General features: G+C 48.9%; 1 protein-coding gene across 3 annotated transcripts; it reads left to right on the forward strand.

Moving 5' to 3' along the window:
- The first annotated feature begins 296 nt into the window (after positions 1–296).
- On the forward strand, positions 297–17662 carry Tgif2 (TGFB induced factor homeobox 2). Of its 3 annotated transcripts, none has more exons than XM_005084603.4 (3): positions 297–380; positions 4862–5087; positions 15133–17662. In XM_005084603.4, exons 2-3 carry the CDS (start codon positions 4896–4898, stop codon positions 15652–15654), a joined length of 714 nt encoding a protein of 237 aa, XP_005084660.1. In that variant the 5' UTR covers positions 297–380; positions 4862–4895; the 3' UTR covers positions 15655–17662. The 3 variants fall into 3 exon arrangements, with proteins under 3 accessions (XP_005084660.1, XP_040589001.1, XP_040589002.1); XM_040733067.1 differs by lacking the exon at positions 297–380 and adding an exon at positions 589–720; XM_040733068.1 differs by lacking the exon at positions 297–380 and adding an exon at positions 1394–1549.
- The last annotated feature ends 6925 nt before the right edge of the window (positions 17663–24587 follow it).

Below are 24587 nucleotides of genomic sequence, written 5' to 3' on the forward strand. Positions count from 1 at the left end.
GCTCCGTCTCCATCTAAGGCTACCCACCACGAGAAAGGCTCGAGAACTATCATGAGACCCATGAGGGCGCGCACCTCCAAAGCGAGGCTGGCTGCCTGTACTCACCCCTGGCCGACCCTCCGGTCCCTTAGCAGCTGGGAGTTAGGTCTCCGCATCCACTAAGCCTCAGTTTCCCCTCCCCACACCGGCAAGCACCCAAAGTTGGGAAGGAACTTTCAAAGGTCCTGGAAATGCGCCCAACCCCCAGCGAAGCGCACACAGTAGGCGCTCCGGAAACGCTCTTCGAGACGAGGAGAGGGCCACTTCCTGCCCCCGAACTGACTTCTGGAGTCCTGGTCCCACCGCTCCGCCCCCGGCCCGGGCCATGTGGCATTCCTAAGGTGGGTGGGCGCAGGAAGGAGGGGCCGCGGGCCCGCCCCTCCGGCGCGTGGGCGGGGCGAAGCCCCCCTGGCTCCGCGGGCCCGCCCCCGGGGGTGGGCGTAGCTGGCCACGCTCAGCGCAAAGTTTGTTTCTGCCTCGGGGCGGTGGGGGAGGGGGCGGCGGGCGCGATGGGAGGAGAGGGGATCTGACGTCAGGTCGCGAGGTGCTTTCCAGCCGCGAGCTGTCAGGCGGGTGTCAGACCCGGCAGGTACGAGGCGCGCTCCCCCGGCGACCCCCGCCCCGCCCGGGCCGTCCCGCACCCCACCGAGGCCGCGTGGGCCAGGAAGGCCGCCGGGGAAGGTGAGTGCGGGCCGCCGGAGGGCTGGAGACGCGGGTTGGGGCGCGCGGACAACTTGGAAAGTTTCTTGGGGCGGCGGGGCGGGGGAGGGGGCGTCGTCCCGGCGCGTGCGACAGTGGGTGTGTGAGCCCGGGGGTGTGTGTGAGTCCCGACCGCTGAACTCTGGCGCGGGATGTCGGGGGGGGGTGCTCGTTCGGCATCCTTTTCTGGGGGCGGCTCCCAAAGATCCCAGCCTGGAGAGAGCGGCCGGTGCCCCGCAGCGGGGTGAGCGCGCGGGGAGCGGGTTTGTTTGGTTTCAAAAGTGCACGTTGCTAACCGCCGGCAGCCCCCCCCCACGGCGGCCGAGCCGGACCGGGGGCCGCCGAGTGACAGCTGGAGGTGGGGGCCGCGGGCGGGGCCCCGACGGGGAGGGCTGGGGAGCCCGCGCGAGTTCCCCTTTCCTTTGGAACAAAGGAAAGTCTGTCTCCGAGGCATCTGTCACTCCCGGGCGGGCCAAGACTGTAAGGCGCGTGGGGCTGGCGACGCGGAGAAAGTTTGTGCGCGCCGGGACCCCGGGGCCAGGCGTGGGGCCGCCGAGCCTCCTGCGGGGGCTGTGCGCGTCCCCGGTGCAGGGGGGCGACCAACATGGAGTCTGGGCGCAGAGCTGGGGTGGGGGGGGGCGGCGCGGAGGTTGGAGCCCAGCCCCCTCCCTTCCCCTCCCCCTCCGGGCCGAGTTCGGAGCACAAAGCCGAGCGCGCACGTTCCGGCGGCCCCGCGCCCCAAGAGTCAGCCTGCGCGGAGAACCGGGGAAGGGGTTGGGAACCAAACTTTTTCCTGTCCCAGAATGGACACGTGAGTTTTCTTTCTTGCAGAGTTTCCCCCCACCAGGTGGCGACCCGGCAGAGAAACTGTTGCACGCTTCATGACCGGGGGGGGGGGGGAGGACGGGGGATGAGGGTGCTCTGAGCGCCGGCGGATTCGTCGGCGCCCCATGAGCCATGTGCTCCTCTGCGTCCGGGCCGTGGGGGAGGTTGCGCGCTTTGTGTGAACTGCTGAGAACTCCAGCCCCTGTGTGCGGCCTGGGGGAGAGTATCTGGAGCTGGGAAAGTTGTCAGAAAGTTCCTGTGGGAGTGGCTGCAGCAGATGGTGTGGTGGGAGTGTGTAGGGGATTGCATGGGGCGCAGTGTCCAAGGGGTGCAGCCAATAACCCAGTTAGGGTGAAAGCTGATGGATGGCCCGTGTGGTGACGTGCGTGCTCCTCGGTCGGAGAGATCGTGGGTGGGCAGGTCACTTGGAGTTCGTGGGTGGGCGGGTGCAGAGTTGGCCTAGTCTCAAGAGTCGTTGTAGTCGTTGGTGCTAGGTATGGGGTGTAAACTGTGCGTTCGTAAAACTCGGGGAACTTGTGGGATGCGAGCAGTGGGTCGGGTCGGCTATTTGAGCACTGTTAAACTTGCATGGGGGGGGAGGGTAGCGAGGTAATCCTGGGATGTGAGTGTGGGAATCCTGCAGGCAAGCCGGGGTGCAGGATCCAGAGGTGGAACAGTTCCCGCTGAGGGTTCCTCCTCTGGCCCACACTGGCAAACCTGAAGACTGGGTTCTTGGCTGGCAGCCAGAGTGGAATTTGTAAAGATGATCTTCAGTAAACTTTCACCAACCGCCAGGGCTGCATCCCTGAGCTGGTATCCCAGCTGTCCTGGTGGCTGAAATGTCTGCCCTCAGAAAGCAGCCCATTTGTGATACATTTCACCTCCAGGTGGCCTGGCTGAAGGTAGACCCTTCCCTCGAAAGAAAGTCTGGCTTAGCCAGCCCAGAGGTCTGGGCTCAGGCCCAAGTCGAGGAAACAAAACCTGGGAGATGCCAGAGTCTGTTGGCGAGGCCTGCTGGGGAGCTGTTAAAAGGCAGAGAAGGGAGGAGCCTGGAGATTCTGGCACAGCCTTGGCCTAGAATTTGTGCTTTTAAAATGTAAATTTCTTTTGCTTTTGTGAACAGGAACTTTGTCTGGTGGAGGAGCAGCTGATATGAGTTATCTAGGCAGAAACCTTACTTCATTGACCAGGGAAGGAGGAGGGCTTTAAACTCAGAGAAAGGAGGCCACACAGCCCAGTGGAAGTTAAAGCAGGGACCGGAGCCGCACCTCATTGATCTGGATTCTGAGATTAAGTCTGGGTCCAGGTCAGAGGCCCAACCACCGAGAGGGTCTAAGAAACCTTCATAGGAATGACTCACTCCTCACTGCAGGACCTCAGTGAACAGTTTCCATCTGACTCTGGGCCTAGGCTGGAAAACTACCCGATTCTAAATATTACTTTATAATGAATCTTAAGAGATGGGAATTCTCTTTAAAAAGAAAGTTTAGGTTTAACATTAAAAAAAGTATGAGTGTTTTGCCTGCATGTATGTATGTGTGTATGTATGTATGTGCACCTCAGAGGGCAGCGGAGGACATCTGATCCCCTGGAACTGGAACTGGATTTATGGATGGATGATCGTGAACTACCATGTTGTGAGGGGGAATGCTACCCAGGTCTTCTGTAAGAGTAACAAATTCTCTTAACTGCTGAGCTATCTCTCCAAACCCAGATTCACTTTTAAAATAAGAGCAGGCATAGGGGTGGTTTGCTGGAGAAATGGTTCAATGGTTTAAGAGCAGGAGAACCTGGGCGCAGTTCCCAGTATAGACAATAGGCTCACAACTATCTCTAACTCCAATTCCAGAGGCTCCACCCTTTTCTGGCCTCCATGGGCACTGTATCCGTGGTGCCCAGTCATACATTAGGCAGAACATCTATATACATAAAACAAAATCTTAGAAGAACAAGAAGATCTTTGATCAAAGACTATTATATGTGTATAAAATTCAAAAATAAATAACGAGCTAATGCCCTTCTGTCCCCTCAGCCTTAATTAACTGCTGATCCATGTTGTAGCAGGCATCAAAAAGTGTACTCTTTTATTTTGTTTTATGTGTATGAGTGTTTGTGTGTGTGTGTGTGTGTGTGTGTGTGTGTGTGTGTGTGTGTGTGTGTGTGTGTACACACCACATGGGGCACAAGAAGGCATTGAATCCCCTGGAACTGGAGTTACAGATGGTTGTGAGCTACCATGTGTTATGCTAAATCTCAAGGGGAACCTTGGCAGATTCCATGTCAGATGAGGGTGACCAAGGTGGGGACAAACACACCAGGCAGACAGCGCTTAAGTGAGAAGTTGTATTGGGAAGGACAGAGAGGTAAAGAGACACAGGCAGAGGGGACAGAAGAGAAGAGGAAGACAGGAAAAGTCCTGTGTACCCCAGGGGAACCGCAGAGAAAGCAGGAAGAGAGTGGAAAGAGTGTAAGGGGTGTCTTTCTTTTAAAGGGGTCCTTTGAACCTGCCTGCAGACTGCGAAGCCATGGAACCCTGGGCTGAGCAGAGCACTGTCTGAGTGCATTATGTCAGGTGGCAGGGGCAGGCCAGCATAGGGCCTGAATCCTCATACTTTGAGTGCTGGGAGCTGCCCCACGTCCTCTGGGATAGTAGCCAGTGTCCTTAACTGCTGAGCCATTTCTCCAGCCCCACTGTACTCCTTTTTATGGCCAAATAACTCATTTGTCCAGCCATCTGTTGAAGATCTCTTGATGGCTTCCAACTTTTAGCTGCTGTGAGCATTTGTGCACAGGCGTCTGCATGGGCCCATGTGTGCAGTTCAAATTCTGGGTCATGTGGTAACTCTCTGGTGCCTTAGGCTGCTTTCTTAGTCTGTGCCTCGTGTATAAAATGATAAGTTCTCCTTCACAGGAGCTTTCACAAGAGGTAATAGATGTCCAGGGCAGGCTGGAAAACAGAATTCAAGCTGGGCATTGACAGGAGGCTTGTGACCTAAGACCTGTCTGGGCTATATAGTAAGACTCTGTCTCAGTAGAACTACAGTAGGAAGCTGTAGTTCTTTCTAGCCCGATTCTGTTTTTTAGAAAAGAGGTGCCACGCATGTTTAAGTAGTCCCTTCTCTGTTCTATGAATTAGTGGTATTTAGGGTTCATCCTTCTACTTGATCAAGCTTTGGTGCTGTCCAAGATTTGGAACTATGACTCCTTTTTGTAATGGTGGACTCATTGGGAGAAGAAGGAAAAGGGGACCGGCATGAAGTGGTAATGTTATCCCTACCCCTTTGTCACTTGTCCCCAGGCTTCCCGGCAGTCCAGCCTAGCCCCTAGGCACCATGTCGGACAGCGATCTAGGTGAGGACGAAGGCCTTCTGTCACTGGCTGGCAAGAGGAAGCGCAGAGGGAACCTGCCCAAGGAGTCGGTGAAGATCCTCCGGGACTGGCTGTATCTGCACCGCTACAACGCCTACCCCTCAGAGCAGGAGAAGCTAAGTCTCTCAGGACAGACCAACCTCTCCGTGCTGCAGGTAAGATGGGATCCGGCACCAGTCTGTCTCCATTTCTGTCCCTGATCCCCTGCCAGGGAAGAGAGAACACCTATTCCTGGCCCCAAAGGAAGACAGTAAAGTGGGGTCACTGCAGCTGGACTTGCAGTTTTGGCCCTTTCGAAGGGATAAGGAATTGTCACTGGTGTCATTGTTGACCTTGAAAGTGAGAGAGCACTGAGTAGCTGAGATTCTGTGCAGCCTGCCACACTGTTTGAACAGGACTTGATTGCAGGACAGCTGGGCTCTACAGTGGTTAAAAAATGAATCAAAGAGACTGAGGAGATGACCGAGAGGTTAAAATCACATCCTGCTCTTCTGTGGATCCAGGTTTGGCTCTTGGCACCTGTATCAGACAGCGCAGGGCCTTCTGTAACCCAGCTCAGCAGATTCAACGACTTCTTGCCTCTTCAGGCTCACATATACCCAAAGTAATTTGTTTTCTCTTGATGTTAAAGAGGTCTTTTGAAAATTGAGCTGAAGGGCCAAGAGTTGGAGGCACATGCTTTAATCCCGGCACCCGGGAGCCAGAGACAGGTTGATCTCTGTGAGTTCGAGGCCAGCCTGGTCTACAGAGTGAGTTCCAGGACAGCCTCCAAAGCCACAGAGAAACCCTGTCTGGAAAAACCAAAAAGAAAAAAATTGAGCTGGAGGTAGACACGTTAGTCCACACCTGGGACCCCAGCACTCAGAAGGAAGAGGATAGCCATACATTCCTCTGCAGTGCCTGGTGGAACTATTAGGAGGAACAGATATTGAAATGGGTATAAGAGGACCTTTGTAAACAACATAGAGGGGCACAGTGGAGATATTTGTACTCGGCAGTGTCTCTTTTCAGTTGTCCTGTTGACCTGCAGGCAGCTTTACTCTGTTTCCTTAATGCTGACCCGCCAGTGCCCAAGACCTTGTCTGACTCTTACCTCCCTGTGTGAGGCTTGCAGTAGGCCCTCAGCCTACACCAGGGACTTGTCCCTCCAGCTGGCTTCACAGTTCCTTTCATGAGCCAGTAGGCTTTTCCTTTGCTTGTCTCCTCTCCTTTCATACCATTTCATCTCCAGCCCGCAAGCTGCCTCCCTCCCTCCATCACTCCCCTCTGAACTTGCCACTTCCCGAGCTTCCCGCCTCTTGTTCTTCCTTCCGTGGAAAGGCATGGTGAGTAGTCAGTCAGTAGAATTCCTGTGACCTAGCTCTGCACTCTAACAGTGGTTAGCCTAAGTATGTCCAGAGACAGAGTCTAGACTCTTAAAGAACTGGTTGGCATCCCACCCCCTTCGCAAGAGGACTCTGGTCCTTGGCCAGGCTGCTGTTGTCCCGAGTCCCATTTCCTCAGCTGACAACGGGGAGAAGCTTGGAACATTCTCAAGCTCTCCAGCACCATTTGGGTACTCGTGTTCTGCTCTCGTTCTTGATCCTCCAGGGTTATAGCCACAGTGCTGGGCAGCCTCGAGCCCTTCATATTTGCTTCCTGGGTGTCCTCCATTGGGCCCAGCTCCTGCTTCTAGGATACCTTAAGGAGCTCTAGCGTGGGGGGAGGGGCAGCAGGGTGCAGATTGATGACTACTGGTATAAACACGGCGGAGACACAGGGTTTGGGGGCTCCATCAGGACCCCGGAAGGTGGCTTTGAATTTACATGCTCTAGAGACACATTGGCAAAAATAAAAGGCCTAGAACTGGAGACCGCAACTGCCTAGACAGCCTTTGCAGGTTCCCCTGCCTCCAGCCTTTACCCTTCAGTCATAGAATTACACATCTGATCATGTCACACATAGGGACCCCACTGTCCTCAATGGGATCCAGACTTCAAAGCACCCAGCTTCCGTTCTGGTTCTTCTGGGACTGGTGCTTGGTTACTGCACATCCGGGCGGAGTCCTGGCATTCTTCCTTTGCCTCACCCTGACGGCGCTGGTCTCCCACAGACACCGGCCTGCAGCCTGTTTTCAGTCATTGCTGCACATCCCTATTGGTTCCCCACCTCACCTCACACGTGTCAGACACTTGTCACATGCTGCTGTAATTGCTTATCAGGAACACCAGTTCTCATACCTCAGGAATGTCCTGACCCCTTTTTTAAAAATTGGATCTGGGTGGTGGTGGCACACGCCTTTAATCCCAGCAATCGGGAGGCAGAGGCAGGCAGATCTCTTAGTTTGAGACCAGCCTGGTCTACAAGAGCTAGTTCCAGGACAGCCTCCAAAGCCACAGAGAAACCCTGTCTCAAAAAACCACAAAAAAGGAGAAAAAAGGGGGCTGAGTGATAAGGCCTAGCTCACCAAAGGAGCAGGGTTCCCCAGCACTGAATAAAAGAGCTGTTCTTGTGGCCCTGCCCCCCCCAAGATGTTGGTTAGCTTCAGTCACTTTTATTACCGTGTCATAAGTGTGTGCAAACATAAAACTGAGATTAAAATGTTTAATTTTGCTCTTATACACAGCTATAAAACCAGTTTTTCAGAGCAGATAAATACAAAAGCATGAAATCCCACCTAACGGCACTAAAGGGGTCAGCATACTTTGCCACCTGCTCCTGCTGTGTAGTTGGACATGATGGACCTATTTGTGATCAGAGTAGAAAAAGAATCAAAACATCCTTGTAGAGACCAGTGGGTTCCCTACGACCGGAGCTGCACTTGCAGCATCCAAGTATAGTGCAGGGATCAGCCGCTGGGTCCCAGTGATGGCCACCTGCTTGGGCTATACTGAGAATTAGGGACCAGTTCCTAAAGGGTGCCTGGGCTCAATCTCACATCAGCCTTAGCAGTGCACCTCTCTCAAGACTCTCAGTACCTGTGTGAAACTGGCAGCCCTGGCCGTGCCTTGTCTCAGAATCTCCTCTGAGACCTCAAGCCCCTTTATACATTTCTCTTACTTGTAATAGTAGATAAGGTTGGGTTTTTGAGGCAAGGTCTCATAAGAGATCTAGCTCTTCTGCCTCCTGGTGCTGGGCCTAAAGGTATATGCACTAGCACAGCTTGAAATACAACTCTTTTTTGTTTGTTTCTTATTTTGGTTTTGTTTTATTAAGTGTTTTGTTTTTTATTTGTTTGCTTTTTCAAGACAGGGTTTCTCTGTATAGCCCTGTCCTGGAACTCTGTGTAACCCAGACTGGCCTTGAACTCACAGGGATCCAAAGGCATGTGTCACCATGCCTGACAGGAATGCAACTTCTTGATCCCATGCTTTTCCTTGTCATCACTGACAGATCACCTGTCACTCTAAGACTTTAAATCCTTGGCTGGCTCCTGCCAGGCCAACTCCATCACTTGCCTGTTTAGCCGTAGGTCTCATCTCTGACCCACATTCCTGCTGTGTACTGATTACCACATTACTTACTCTGAGCAGGGAACCCCAGCCTCCAAAGGAGTCGGGTGCTTCACAGAACCTGGGCACCTGTACTGGCCCAGCATTAGGACATTTGGATGGCAGAGTCCCAAGGAAGTGGGCACAGAGCTCTTAGTTTTGTTTGTTGTTATGGGGTGTTTTTGATCCGTATCTGTCAGGAAAGGGCTCAGTAACTGCCATTGCAGAAAATGAAATGGTGTGGAAATGTTCAAGTAGAAAATGCCACAGCTCCCCAGTCACACATCTTTGTATCTACTTTCAAAATGTCCTTTGCTCTTAAGGAGCTTTCCTCCAAGCTCTGCTACTAAGCCACACTCCCTGCCCCAAAGGAAGAGTATTCAAATGAATTCACCACTGGCCTCTACAGGTATCTACTTCATGCCAAGCTGGTTTCTTCTCCCTGGGGCATCTCTTTTGATTATCTCTTTTAACTTGCCCTGGAGACATGCATTAGCAAGTCAATGAGTCATGTAAGTAAATGGTTTGCTGTTTTTTGCCTGGAGCAAGGCAATTGTGAGACTAAAAATCCAAAAGAAGATCTCTTGTGGAGGATTTTCACTGGTCCTTGTGACAGTCAAAGCTCAGGTTACTTGGTTGGACTCATCTGGTTTCCTGTTTACTGGACTGCCTGGAGGGTTCTGAGTCCCTTAGCTTCACCACACCTGGGCTGCATGGGGAGGGCTCTGTGCTGTAGGCAACCAAGCAGGCTTCTCTCTGAAGGCTCCCTCTTAATAGCCTTTCCTGAGCCCACCCACTGCCTAGCAGGCCCCCTGCTAAGGCCCTGGGGTAAGAGGAGCCTTTGAAGGCCAGGTGGGAGGGGTGGCCTGTCCACATAGTGCAGACACTCACTATATTATGTCCTGTCTTCTCTAAGCTGGGGCTTGTCAGTGTTGCCTGTCCCTCAAGGCCCTCCTGTGTACTTTTGAGTAAAAGGACTGTTGGCACTCACAAGAACAGGTTACACCAGGGGACAGACCACCGCTCCTGAGTCTAGACAACAGCTCTCTGGAGCCCTTGTTTGAAACATGTATTTGCCAAATGGAGGTGGTGGCTCACATCTGTGACTTCCAGGAGGGTTGCCGCGAGTTCAGATCAGCCTGAGATAGACTCTGCAAAAACAAAACATCAAATGCACCTGGCATGGCGATGTATACCTTTAATCCCAGCACTCAGGAATCAAGAGCATGCAGACCTTTCTTAAGTTCCAGGCCAGCCAGAGCTACATAGTGAGATATGAGACCTTCTCTTGTGAGGGGGGGGGGAGGAAGAGATCTTGTCAACTCCACCTCATTCTACCTGCCCCAAATCCATAAAACAGACATAAAATAACTATTTTAGCAGATTTTTTTTAAATCTCACCAAGGAGTAGGTGTGTACCTCAGTGATAGGGCACTTTTACCTAGTCTGCATGAGGCTCTGGGTTCTGGGTTCAATCCCCAGTACTGGGGTGGGGGTGGTGGAAGAGATCTATGATAAAAGGCTGGGCATGTCGTTGAGCTGTGCTTGGCTAACAGTCACAAAGTCCTGCTCTGAGTCCCCAGTACTGCATAAAACTAGGGTTACTTCCTCATCCCCCTCAGATGTGCAATTCTATGGGACAAGAACACAAAGCAATAATCACACCATCTGTGACGTGGGGAGGTGTCCTGGGGCTGTGTGCCCACACAGCTGCCCATTCGTACCCAGAAAGCCTTGCTGCTTTCTGCAAAGCTACATTCTTCCCAACTTTACTGGACAAGTCACTAAAACAAGTTCCCACCACCTCACATCCTCGGTAAAGTAGAGAGGCGCATGACTCCTGTTCCAGAACGGTGAGGAAAGAAGCGTGTGGACAGGTGCTACCCTTGGTGGGAGAAAGGGTCTTCAGCTCACTCCCTGGGGGGTCAAACCTGAGACCCAAGGGAAAGTTACTGGACTCCTAGTGATGGCCACCACTTCAACCGTGGATGCTGTCACAAGCCCATGTCACATATAGGCTGGTGGAGGTTAGATGAGTGGGTTCATCTGGAGCTGAGGTTGTGAGCATTACTTAGCTGTCCCTAGGCCAGGTGAGAGAAGAGTGGACCGCTAACCAAGAGACCCGGTTGTGAAACCAGCTGTGCACTCCAAGGCAGTGTGGCTGGGTACATCTCTTCATCTCTGTACGCCCCTCTCTATGGCTTTGGGAACACTGGCTACTGTCTCTCGGGCTTGTGTGCACATTTAGCAGAATGTCCAGAAGGTTGGCAAGAAACAGGTGTCAAAGGTGCTTAAGCTATTCCTTTCTTCCTTCTCATCCACCAGCAGTTCAGCCTACCTTTTCTAAAGGACTCGGTCGGAACTCCAGCAAGTATCTGCCAGTGCCTGCTGTTATCTGGTTACACTGGGGGAACCCTTGAGGTGAAGAGGAGTAAAAGTTCCTCAGGGGCAGGCCCTCTTGAAAGGAGAGCCACAGGTGTCTGTCTATGGTCAGTCTGCCAGGGTGCTTCTGTGGGGGGAAGATACTGAGCTGCCCCTATTGCGGATCCGTCTCCAGCACGGGTGTTCGTCTCTTCTGCTAAACATGGCCGAGGTCCATGGGAAGACCAGACCCAAGGGCTTGCTCAAGAGACGTGCCAAGAAAGAAGCCTGGTAACAGTCAGGGACAGATATGGGTACAAGGGCCTGGGTCTCTGACCTCCTAGGCAGACAGTAGGGAAGTTTGAAGCATTGCTGCGGCCTTATCAGGAAATGAAGAAGACCCCTGGCTGTTCTTTTTCCCATGGCAGTTGGTACCTAGTACAGGCTCCAAGAGTATCTGCTGATGAACCAACAGGCCAGCAGGACCTAGCATGTGAAACTTAATGAAACCACACAATGTTCACAACTAGTGAGATCATCAGCCCTGCCACCAAGAGCTAGTCATCCTTATCCATTTTTTGTTGTTCTTGGATGTGGGGTTTTACTGCGTTGCTTGCTCTGCCTAGGCTCCTGGGTAGCTAGGACTGCACGAATAACACAGATTCAGTCTGTCCATTCATTTTTTTGTTTGAAGTAGGGTCTTTTTTTTTTCTTTTCATTTTTCATTCCCCCCCCACCCTCCCACCCTATTGCCAGATCCTTCCACATAGGGATATCTAGAGTCTGTCATTTCACTCTGGGTAGGGTCCAGGCACTCCCCTAAGAGTCCAGGCTGAGATGAGGTAGGGTCTTAAGTAGCCCAGGTGGACCTCAAACTTGAAACTTCTTGCCTCAACCTTCCAGTGCTGGAATTACAGGTGTGTACCATCACAGCTGACTTCATTGGCTCAATGACCCTTTTGCATTTGCTGTATGTGATTGGCCCTAGCCCTTGATTATACTTTCTCACAGATCCGTTAGTTCTGTCTCTGATGTTTGATATTTATTTTTAATGAGGAAGGGTTTGTTTTATTGCTCATGGTTGCAGAGGCCTGGTCCATGATAGCTTGCTCTTTGTTTCTGGGCTAGTTATGAAGCAGTGGCATAGCAGCAGTGTGCTAGACAGTGGAGGAGCTACTTCATGGCCAACAGGAAGTAGAGAGGGATCTTAGGTTTTTATACTATTCCTTCCTGTTTCTGGACATGTACTAGTGGTCATTCATCTATTTGTTTACTACCATTGCACAACCAGATGGATGTTAATGTTAGCACCTCAGGGCAGGGGACTTAAGTGTTAAAAGGGCTCCAGCATGCACCAAGAACTGGCCTGATACAGAGTCGGCAAACAAATGATATGAATAAGAAGCCCTGAAAGAAAGCAGGGAAAGATGGTGGGCTCTAACTCAACTGTTCTAGGGACTACAGCAAGCTGGGCTCTGGGTCCTGAGACAGCTGTAGAGAGAAGTGACTCTTTTATCCTGGCTCCTGTCTGGCTGAGCTTTAAGTCTGTTCACCAGGGAAACTGGAGAAGGCCCAGCGCATTTAATGGTTAGAAGAAAATCCAATGCAGTGTGCTGGGTAAGGGACAGCTGTTGGAGAAATCTGCACTGCAGACACACACACAAAAACCTGCACCTTTATCCACCATTAGGTAAGAAAGCATACCAGAAAAAAGGGGAATGTGCTATGTAGAAGGCATAGAGTTCTTTGGAATTTTGGTGTTTTTTGTTTGTTTGTTTGTTTGTTTGTTTTGACACAGCTTATCTGTGCAGCCCTGGCTGTCCTGGAACTCAGATCCAATACTTTTGTCTCCAGAGTGCTGGGACTAAAGGCTCACTTGTGTGTTTTGTTGTTACGTTTCGAATGAGCAGGGCCTAAAAGCTGTTTCACATGCTGCTGTTATTTTAATCTTTACTGTTTTGGGACCCGCCACCCAGCTCCGAAATCTATCTCTCTCTCTCCCCCCCCCCCCCCTCACACACACACACAATCTTATTACTTATAAATGCCCTGCTTAGCTTGGCTTGTTTCTAGACAGCTTTTCTTAAATTATCCCATCCATCTTTTGCCTCTGGGCTTTTCTCTCTTCTTACTTCTGTAATCTTACTTTCACTCTTACTCTGCGGCTGGCCCCTAGTGTCCTCTCTCCTTGTTCTGTCTTCCTCTTCTTCCTCTTCCCAGATTTCTCCTGTTCTCTGCCTGCCAGCTCCACCTATCCTCTCTCCTCCCTCACTATTGGCCATTCAGCTCTTCAGTTAGATCATCAATGTTTTAGACAGGCAAAGAATCACAGCTTCACAGTTACATCGTCTCTAGGACCCACAGCATAAACAAAAGTAACACACCCTAAAATAATATTCTAGAGCAGAAGAAAGGAAGGAATGGCTTGGGGTTGGAAAAATAGATGAGGCAGGGGTTTTCGTTCCTGGCTGGGGAATCTGGACTCAGACTGGTGGCAGTAGGAGACAAGCTCTTTCTAGCTGGACTCACTAGCCATTGCACTTTACAGAATATTACACCAGGGAAGAGGTCAGAAAGAGAACATCACTTGCCTGACATGAACAAGACTGAGGGGTGCTATTCCAGCACTGCATAAATAAATACATGGGCACATGGGGTACAGGGCATTAGATCCTTTCCCCTTGAGCTTTGCAGCATGTCTCACCATACTGCGGGGGACAACGTGCCTCATGGTCCTAGTGTTGCTTAGGAACAGTCTTTCCTCTCCCTGATAGCCCCTTTGGCATCCCTGTGTTTCTCTGGTCTACAACTGCTCTACAGGCCTAGGACTGAGTCACTCTTAGCATCATTCTTGCTATACCCACCTACGTCTAGCCTGGAAGCTAGTTTCCTAAACAGATCATTTTCTTCCTGTCACCTCCCTTAATGTAATCTGAACCACCATCCATCTCTGTATCCAGCCTGTTCTCTACATAATAGGTCATTCCTTTGCTTAAAACCCTCCTATGGGCTGATACGATTACTTGAGGGTCAGTAAGATGGTCTGGTGGACAGAGGTACTACTTGCCACAAAGCCTGACAACCTGAAGTTCTATCTCTAGGACCCACAAGATGGAGAGAACCAACTCCCACAAATTATCCTCTAGTTTCTACAGGCACATGCACACGAGTACACACACACACACACACACACACACAGATTTAAAAAAAAAAAACTCAAACAGGATGGTGGTGGTGCACAAGTTTAATCCCAGCGGGTAGGTCTCTTGAGTTCGAGGCCAGCCTGATCTACAGAGTGAGTTCCAGAACAGAGCTACATAGTGAAACCCTGCCTCAATCAATCAATAGGGCTGGAGAGGTGGCTCAGAGGTTAAAAGCACCGGCTGCTCTTCCAGGGGTCCTGAGTTCAATTCCCAGCAACCACATGGTGGCTCACAACCATCTACAATGAGATCTGGTGCCCTCTTCAGGCCAGTAGGTAGGACACTATACATAATAAATCTTTAAAAATAAATACATACATACATACCAATAACTCCTGTAGCTCCCTTTGTCCATAGAAAAACTAAGTCCTCAGGGCTGGAGAGATGGCTCAGTGCTTAAGAGTACTGACTGTTCTTCGAGAGGTCCTGAGTTCAATTCCCACAAGCACGTGGTGGCTCACAACCACCTTGAATGAGATCTGGTGAACTAAGTCCTCACCCTAAGAGGTGACCTCTAATAACCACACTGAACCCCGGCCGCACACGCCTGCCGTCAGCTTATTTTTCATGGGTGCTCTGCTGCCACTACTGCTCCTACCTGTCTCCCGTTTCAACTGCTTTTCTTTCAGATTTCTTATTTGAAATGGGGTCTATTTAGCCTTGACTTTCATGGAGCTCTTATGTAGAACAGTCTGGCCTTGAACTCATGGAGATCCCCTGCCTTTGCCTTCTAGCTTTGAGATTAAAGGTGTGCTCCACCACACCCATCTGTTTTCTAGATTTCAGAAGCTATTTCCCCAAGTCCACATCACCATTAGCTCCTTCGACACCATTGTCCCTCCCTTCCGCTGGCCAGCACCTTGTCTGCTTGTTTGCTGCTGTTTGTGTCTTGGTGTCTGGAACAGTGAGCACTTTGTAGCTTTGTTGCAGGATATTGAGTAGGGGGCGGAGCCAGCAACTCACTGACAAGAATTTGATAGAGAATACAGATGGAGAACCTAGGATATTGATAGAGCGACACAGGAAGAAGTAAAGATCTATCAAACTTTTACCCCAATATCCCAAATACCTGACCCCTGAGTCTATTGGTAATAGAACAACTTAGATGTCCACAACATAGCTGTTTTGAATGGACTTAACTTACAGTCTCTTAACACTCGTTTTAGATATGTAACTGGTTCATCAATGCCCGGCGTCGCCTTCTCCCAGACATGCTTCGGAAGGATGGCAAAGACCCCAATCAGTTCACCATTTCCCGTCGTGGGGGTAAGGCCTCTGATGTGGCTCTCCCCAGAGGCAGCAGCCCCTCACTGCTGGCTGTGTCTGTACCGGCCCCCACCAATGTGCTCTCCTTGTCCGTGTGTTCCATGCCGCTCCACTCGAGCCAAGGAGAAAAGCCAGCAGTGCCCTTCCCGCAGGTGGAGCTGGAATCCCCCAAGGCCCTGGTGACCCCTGGGAGCACACTCACTCTGCTGACTAGGGCCGAGGCTGGAAGCCCCACAGGTGGACTCTTCAACACGCCGCCACCCACACCCCCAGAGCAGGACAAGGAAGACTTCAGTAGCTTCCAGTTGCTGGTGGAGGTGGCACTGCAGCGGGCGGCTGAGATGGAGCTTCAGAAGCAGCAGGACCCAGCGCCCCCGTTACTACACACTTCTCTCCCTCTGGTCTCAGAAAATGCCAAGTAGGCACCTGCTACCAGGCTGCTTGAGGCTCAGGCCAGCTGTCTCGGGTTCCTGGTTCACGTCACGCAGAGGGTTATCTGCAGATCACTGCCAAGCATCTGGGTCATCTCTGTCGTCCAGAGGTCCTCAGCAGAAAGACAGCAGCTGGTGTCACTGCACTGTTATGGGGGCCTGTACTCTGCTGACTACATTCCTTCAAACTTCCTCTTTGAGGAGACCAAGACACCAGAGCCAGGCATGGTGTTGCTGCTGCTTCTCCAGAGAGCCCTGGGACACCTGCACTCCAGCCTGCTTCCTAGGCAGGCTCAGGAAACCTGCCGGGTTCAGACCTGAGCTAGGTCCAAGCTGCCCCTAAGCTGTGCCTCTTTTGGTCATGCCAGGTGTGCACATTCCAACTTACTCAAAAGACAAAGGAAAGACCCAGCAGAAGTCACAGAACCGACTCCAGTTGAATGTTTAGGTTTTTGCTAAATTGTTTATTTTCCTTTTGCTGTGGTTTGCATTGATGGCAGTAGGTAGCCCGGAAGGAAGCACGGGTGTGGGGAGAGAGCACCTTATACGATGGAGCTTTATATACGGGGTGATCTACCGCTGCATTGGGGATGATTGTATAAGGGACCAGCAGGGTCTCTGCGACTGTACTAAATTCCACCTGGAAGTGGTTGATTGATTCTTGGTTTGGATTACTCTATTGTAAAAGACTGAAGGAAAATACCTACAGGTGTTGGATTATTTGCACCAGGCACAGAAGGGGATAAAACCGAAGCCAAGTCCACCTGAACCAGACAGCCATTTAGACAGAGACAGATGAAAAAGCCAGAGACATATTGGGGTTTTGGTTGTTGTTTTGTTTTTGTATTTTGGGGTGGTTAAACTAGACTGAAACAGTTTTTGTTTTCTTCTTTTGGGTATCATCTTTCCTGTGCGCCCCCCCCCCTTTTTTTTTTTTGTAACCTGTTTGGATTCATTCAGGAACTTTGTCCTATATCAAAAGCACCAGCATCTCCTACTTTGGGAAAAGTGAGCAATCTGCTGGTCAGGAGGCCCTTAAAACATGCCACTTGATCCCCAAAGATAGCTGGAACCTTCCTGAGGGAAAGGGCTAGTCCAGCTACAGATGGGCCCATCACCTGGGAGCTGTGTCTGTTTCACCTCCTTCAAGTTGCAATTTTAAGAGATTGCCTAAATTTCCCCCAAAACAGGTCACATGTGTTTTCAATCTCTCCCCTCCCTTTTTTACTTTGCTCTTTTGTTAGTTTTCAGCAACAGTTTACCCCATCTTTATATATCCTAAGAAACACTAATCCTAGGTTTTATTAACCAAAATATTTGCGTTCTGAATAACCAGATTTGAGGAGCTCTGACTGTAATTTCCTGACATTTATTAGGTTGTGAACAGAGCAGGGACTCCTGGGTGTTCACTGACTTGGAGTGCCTGTCCCAGAGAGATACACCATTCTGGCCTTTTTTAGGGAGCCCCCTGCCACTCTTACAGGCTTCCCTACCTCTCCTAAGTAGCTTAGCCCCATCCCTTACTGTGCAAGTAGGAACTTGAGACTTGTTCTCTGTGGGGGTTGCTTTCCTAGGCTGGATCTCGTACCTCCCTCCAGGGGGTCTAGCATCCTCATCCCTTCCAGGCATTTCTGGGGAAGGATGAACATGGCAGCTTCATAGAGTTTGCTGTTTGCCCATTTCTGCCCCCCGCTGTCTGTGAGCCTAGATCCCAGGATTGCTGCAGGATACCTGTGGTCAGGGGTGAGTGGGAGCTTTCTCCCCCACAGTGCACTGAGCAGGGGAGGAGGGAGGGAGCCATGCTGCTGACATATTCTGGCATTCCCCCTCCTGGAATAAAATGGGGCATCTGAGGGATGGGGCAGTCTCTGCTTAGGTTGCTTGTAAGAAATCTGGAGAAGTGTGGTTGTCCCATTGAACAATATTTGAGCAAAAAACTACTGTAAATAACTGGTTTTTGTCTTTTGTCAAATAAAGTTGTTTGGTTTTATTTTTAAAATCAAACTGAATTCTTGGTTGGACCCACTGTGCTTTCGAGATAGAACCATCTCTGAGGTAGGTGTCGGGGTGTGTGAGGGGGGGATTTCTCTGTGTAGCCCTGTAGATCAGGCTGGCCTCAAACTCACAGAGATGCCCCTGCCTCTGCCTCCCGAGTGCTGGGATTAAAGGCTACGCCTTCACCTCCTGGCCGGTCACTGCAGTTTTACTCTGCTTTGCCTCATTTACTCTCCCTTCTAGCCACCTAGGTTTGTGCAGCCCTTTCCTGGTCTGTTTATGTAGCCTATTCAACACCATCGACATTCCTTGTAAGCCTGGCCAGTCATGTCGGGTCACATTGGATTTGCTAAATGGTGAGTAGACTTGGGATCTGGCAGTTGTGCCCCTGAGGGAGGAAAAGCATGTTACAATTTGATAACCCACACAGGAATGCAGGTGTAAGATCTGACCACTTCTGCTTCAGACACAGCTCAAGTCAAGATGACTCCCACTTCCCTGTTGTGTCAGCCTGTAAATTTCCAGTTGTTTCCACTAGCTTTGGGTGCATTTTGTCACATCAAAATTAATTGTGGCATAAAGTGTAAAAGCCAACAACAATAGTAAACAGCTCTGCTGTGTACCTGGGCCTCTACAGTGATCATCTGGTTATTCCATACACAAGAGAGATGCCCACACCCTGGGTAAAGTAACTGAGTGAGGATTTAGATACTAGCTTGAATTCAGCCAGTATAGATATGGATTTAGGATTTTAATTAAGTCTCTTGCTTCAAGGTCACTGAGAGATGTCCAGATTCAGTTCAAGTAGTGGTGAGTGGTTTACCACTGCTAAGCATCCAGTTATCTTTAACATCAGTGTAGGCTAAGCACTTATACAATCAAATCAACTGACTGGTTGGGTTTTTTGGCTTCCTCCCCCTCCCAATTTTTGTTTCTTTTGCCGGGCAGTGGTGGCACATGCCTTTAATCCCAGTATTTGGGAAGAGAGACAGCTAATCTCTGAGTTCAAGGCCAGCCTGGTATACAGAGTAAATTCCAAGACAGGCTCCAAAGCTACACAGAAAAACAGTCTCAAAAATTTTTTTCTTTTATTAAACTTTTTTTAGTTTAAATTAGAAACAAGCTTGCTTAACATGTCAATCCAAGCTCTCTCTCCCTCTCCTCCTCCCCTGGCTCCCTTCAACCCTCTCTCAATACCCCACCCAATCCTCCACTCTCCAGGGAGGGTGAGGCCCTTCATGGGGGGTAGGTCTCCAAAGTCTGTCATATCCGAGGCAGGGCCTAGGCCCTCCCCACAAAAAATTTTTTAAAGATTTATTTCATGTGTGTAAGTGTTTTGCTTGTATGTATTTTCCCCTGGAGGCTAGTAGAGGGTGTTAGGTGCCCTAGAATTGTAATTACAGATGGTTGCTAGCCATTTGTGTGGGTCCTGGGGACCAAACTCAAGTTCTTGGCAGGAGCAAGTGTTCCTAACTGCTGGGCCCTATCTCCAGCCTTGATTTTTTGTTTGTATATGTGTTTTGTCATAGTGTCTCCTGTGTAAACACAGTCTGGCCTTGAACTCCTGATCCTCCTGTAAACAAGATTAAAGAACTAAAGTACAGTATTCATCATTACTTATTCACCAGAGCCTGTTAGTACCCCAAACTAGATACTTAGGCACAAGAGGAAGAGGTAAACCTCAAAAGATTTGTTTGTTTTTGCTGGGCATAATACAGTTCCAGTACTCTAGGAATAGAGGCAGGAAGATCAGTGACTCCAAGGCTAGCCTGGGCTACATAGCAAGATGCTATGGCATCTGAAGAGTAATATTCCCTTGTGGTTTGGATCTGAAATGTCCCCTGAAGGACCTCGAGATCCAGAACAGCCAAGGCTACTTAAAACCTGTCTTGAGAAACCAGACAGGCAGGCAGGCAAGTCCTCAACAGTCTATAATAACCTGAAGGTCATCTTCCTGGGATTGTCACTTTAATCACTATCCTCCCATTCATTGGCTCCGCATCAACTGTGTGAACTACACAAGTACACCTTCCTTTCCCTGTCTTTGTCCATTACACAGCATAGGCAGTCACTTTCCCCACGGTATGTCAGGTTTCTGTGATCCATCAGTGTACACATGAGGCCAGCTGTACAACCTTGCTGCAAGCAGCTGTCAGGGACACAGGAGATCAGTGGGAAGGGAATCGTCTTAACAGTTGAGGCCATGTGTTTGATAGCTTTAAAAAACCCTACACCTCACAAAGACAAACTGTACCCTGTTTCCAAATCTGTCTCCCACCTCCAAACCCGACTTCATCAGGTTCTTTTCCATCGTAGACCACCCAAGATGTTTATTTTAACCAGATGGATGTCCTGGGATTCAACCAGATTCCTCACTTCCTAAGATAAGAAAGCCTTGGGAATTCATAAAGGAACCAGTCAGTCTCACACATTAGTCACATACCTTACCAGGGTTGCCAGCTAGACATCGTCCAAAAACCTGAAGCACAGATCAGGTTTCCAGCATCTTACTTCACCTCTAATTTGCTAGTCACCTTGACCTACACGGCAGGATCCCAGATCCAACCACAAACCTTCAAAAATGTCCCTGATTCCTGTAAAAACAAAATCAGATAAATCTAAGAATTAAAATTGAACTTCAGCCGGGCGTTGGTGGCGGCACGCCTTTAATCCCAGCACTCGGGAGGCAGAGGCAGGCGGATCTCTGTGAGTTCGAGGCCAGCCTGGCCTACAGAGTGAGTTCCAGGATAGCCTCCAAAACAATACAGAGAAACCCTGTCTTGAAAAACCAAGAAAAAAATTAAATAAATAAAATAAAATTGAACTTCACAATCTATAACACAAAGAGTTTGTGGATTTTCTTTCCTTCCTGTAAAAACTATTTTCTTTTTCTTTTCTTTTTTTTTGTGTGTGTGTGTGGTTTTTCGAGAAAGGGTTTCTCTGTATTGTTTTGGAGGCTCTCCTGGAACTCACTCTGTAGACCAGGCTGGCCTCAAACTCACAGAGATCTGCCTGCCTCTGCCTTCCCAGTGCTGGGATCCTGTAAAAGCTATCTATAGGAGTTTAGGGCTGGATTGTGGTGGTGCAATTCTGTAATACTTGTATGGGTCAAGAGGATCAAGAGTTCAAAGCTATCCTCAGCTACAATGAGTTTGCAGTCTGGACTACATGAAACTTTGTCTCAGTAAATGAATAAATGAATGAATAAATAGGCTGGGAATATGGCCCTGTTGGAAGAGACCATTCAGGAAGAAGTCCTGGGTTTGAGCCCTATCCCTGCATAAAACTAACCAGGTATGATGGTAAATATTGGTAATCCTGGCACTTGGAGTATAGAGGCAAGAGGATCAGAAATGCAAGGTCATCCTTGGTCACAGAGCAAGTTCAAGGCCAACTTGGGCTACATAAGACCCTGCCTTATTTTACAAAAAGGTTAGTCTGTGTTCAAAGGTGATGCAACCTGTTAGGTAGAAAAGCCTACAGAGGACCTTGAAGCTGGTTCAGTGGGTAAAAGTTCTTTAAGCTGCCACATCTGACAACTTGACTTTGGTCCCCCATGGTGAAAGGAGAGAACTCTGACATACACACCCAAATAAATATAAAGCATATCAAAATTTTTAATTTACTTTTTACTTTTTATTTATTTTTGGTTTTAGTTTTTTAAGACAGGGTTTCTCTGTGTAGTGCTGCCTGTCCTGGAACTTGCTCTGTGGATCAGCTGGCATGGAACTGAAAGATCTGCCTGCCTCTGCCTCCAGAGTGCTGGAATTAAAGGCATGAGCACCACAGCATGACTAATTTAAATTCTTTAAAACTGCCTTTAATCCCAGCACTTGGGAGGCAGAGGCAGGTAGATCTCTGAGTTCTAGGCTAGCCTGGTCTACAGAGTTTGTGCCAGGACAGCTAAGGCTACAAAGTGGGACCATGTCATTAAAAAAAAGAAAAGAAAAAAACTTTAAAAGAGTACAGGCTGCACCTACATGCTAATACTCAACAACCACACCTCAACTCAATTCCAAGGGAATCTGGCGCCCTCTTCAGGCTTCCATGGGCACGGAACACTAATATGCTATAGATATGTGCAGGCAAAATAAATAAACAATAAAAATAAACAAAAATCTTTTCAAAACTAGGAGTGGTCGTTTGAGGGAGAAATGGTTTCAGAGGGAGTGGGACTAGGATGAGGGAGAGTAATTAGTGAAAATCACCAAGATAAATCATATACATGCATAAAGTCATTCCAAAAAACTACAAAGTTATAGTACAAAAATATGGCACTGGCATAAAAACTGACATATTTGACCAATAAAGTAAAATAGAGAACCCTGTTCTATACAACCTTCGCTTGTATAAAGATAGATTATTCTCAATAAGGGTGTGAGGCCAATGTGGAAAAGACTTTTGGGAGGGGACAAGGAGCTAGACATTTGCTTCAATAAATGGTGCTAAAAACTGAAAATCTACCCACAAAAGAATGGAATTGGAGCTTTAACCCATGCACAAAAATTAACTAAAAATAGACTGTGAAGTTGTAGCTAGACCCTGGGTTTCACGGGGTGGGGGGTAGGGGGGGAGCCTGGGACTGGCGCTTCATACCCAACACTAGGGAGGCTGAGACAAAAGGATTACCTGTGTAGTAGTTTAGCCTATGAAACTCTTAGGAGGAAAAATATAAGAAATCCTCATGAAACAGAAGACTTGGATGTGACACCAAAGATACTGGCAGCAGAAGAAAAATTGAAAAGTTAGACTTCAATAACTGTGAAATTGTTCACCTGTGCTCCCAATTACCTGGGAGACTGAAGCAGGAGGACCCTTTGGGCCTACAACTTTGGGACTAAACTGGGAAACATAGAAAGACCCCTTCTCTGTTCACAAAGTACAGTGAACAAGTTGTTCTATATGAGTGCACAGGCCTTTAATCCTGGGACCTACAAAACAAGCCCAAGGGTTATCTTGGTCTACATATCAGAACCTTGTCTCAAAACAAAACCAAAGAAAAACATGTTACTAAATAGGTGACATTATCAAAAGAATAAATCCACAGAACAGTTAAGAGTGCAAATTGGTATTAATAGCTATATTTAAAAAAACAGACAACAAATAAACCAAAAAACAGGCAAATAAAGACACATGAGGTCAGTGTGCAGGTGGGAAAACTTTCAGCATTCCTGGTCATTACAAAGATATGCATCAAAACTACAATGAGCTTTTCTGCTGCTGCAGGCCTGGGACCCCTTCACTTAGGAGGTTGAAGGAGGAGGCTAACCTTGGCTACACAAAGAGTTCAAGGTATTGATGGGCATGGTGGCCCACATCTTTGATCCCAGGACTCTAGAGACAGAGGCAGGTAGATCTCTGAGTTCGAGGCCAGCCTGGTCTACAGAATGAGTTCCAGGACAGCCAGGACTACACAGAGAAACATGATCATGGGGGAAAAAAACAAACCAGAAATACATAGGGTGGTTCTGCTTCAAGAAAGGTCCTGGAAGCCAGGGATGCTTTAGCAAACATTTAACCAGGATTTGGGAGTCAGAGGCAGGTAGATCTCTGTGAATTCTAGGTCAGATAGAGTCCCAGGCCAGCCAGAGCTGCACAGTGAGATCCTCTCTCAAGTTTTAAAAAGGGGATGGGGCAGGGTTAGAAAATACCCACTATGAAAATTGGGACAAGCTTGCTAATTGAATCTGTTGGACACCTGAAGAAGACCCAACTGCAGGTAAGTGTGATGGAGACAAAAAATGAGGTTCTGGCTTTTTTTGCTTGTTTGTTGTGTGTGTGTTTTTTTTTATACAGGGTCTCTTTATATAGCCCTGGTTGTCCTGAACATATTATGTAGACCAGGCTGGCCTCAAACTCCTCAAATTCCTCCTCTCAAGTACTGGAATTAAAGGCGTGCACTACCTAAAAACAATTGAATCTCACGCTGTAGCTAAGGCTAGTCTTGAACTCCTGACCCTCCTGCCTCCACCTTCCAAATTACACCAACCATGAGCACATGGACACATCTGCACATGCATGCACACTCTCACACAAACATACACACAGATAAACTTGGGGGAGGGTATGAGACAGATATCTGTCTTGAAATCACAGAAATTCACCTGCTTCTGCCATCTGAGTGCTGGAATTAAAGTCATGGACCAGAATACCTGGAAAAATAAACTTTAAAGAGTACACACAGGCTGGGCATAGTGAGACATGCTTTTAATATCAGTACCCTGGGAAGTCAGAAGCAGGTGGGTTTCTGAAAGTTTCAGGCTAGCCTGGTCTACCTAGCAAATTCCAGACCAGCCAAGGACTACAGAGTGAGATCCTATCCAACACACACATACACACACCCATACACACACAGAAAGGGAATTGGAAAGATGGCACAGTGCTTAAGAATTCTTGAAGGTTCAATTCCCAGCACCCACATGACAGCTCACAACTGCCTATAACCCAGTTCTAGGAGATATGCCACCTTTTCTGGGTACCAGGCGCACAAAAAGGTGCAGGACATACAACGAGGCCAGACACCCATACTAGGGAGTAAAATTAAGTATTTAAAAAGGGGGGAGGGCGGCTAGGTGGTGGTAGCTCACACCTTTAATCTCAGCGCTCGTTACTCTACGCTCGTTAGGCAGAGGCAGGCAGATCTTTGTGAGTTTGAGGCCAGCCTGGTCTATAGAGTTCCAGGACAGCCAGGGCTACACAGAGAAACACTGTCTAGAAAAAAACATTTTTTAAAGGCACGTAAAAAAAAAACAAACATGGATTTAGTACCAAATAGATCCAGATAATAGACTGTGCCTCTATAAACTCACAGCATAGAATTGATGTTCCTTGATCTGCAGGCTTAGTATAACACACTGTGAATGGCACCACCTGGATGGTGGAGTAGTTTTTGTTCATTTGTTTGTGCGAAGCAGAATTTCTCACTTTGT

This window comes from Mesocricetus auratus, unplaced genomic scaffold, assembly GCF_017639785.1.
Source record: "Mesocricetus auratus isolate SY011 unplaced genomic scaffold, BCM_Maur_2.0 Super-Scaffold_100028, whole genome shotgun sequence".
NCBI lineage: Eukaryota > Metazoa > Chordata > Mammalia > Rodentia > Cricetidae > Mesocricetus > Mesocricetus auratus.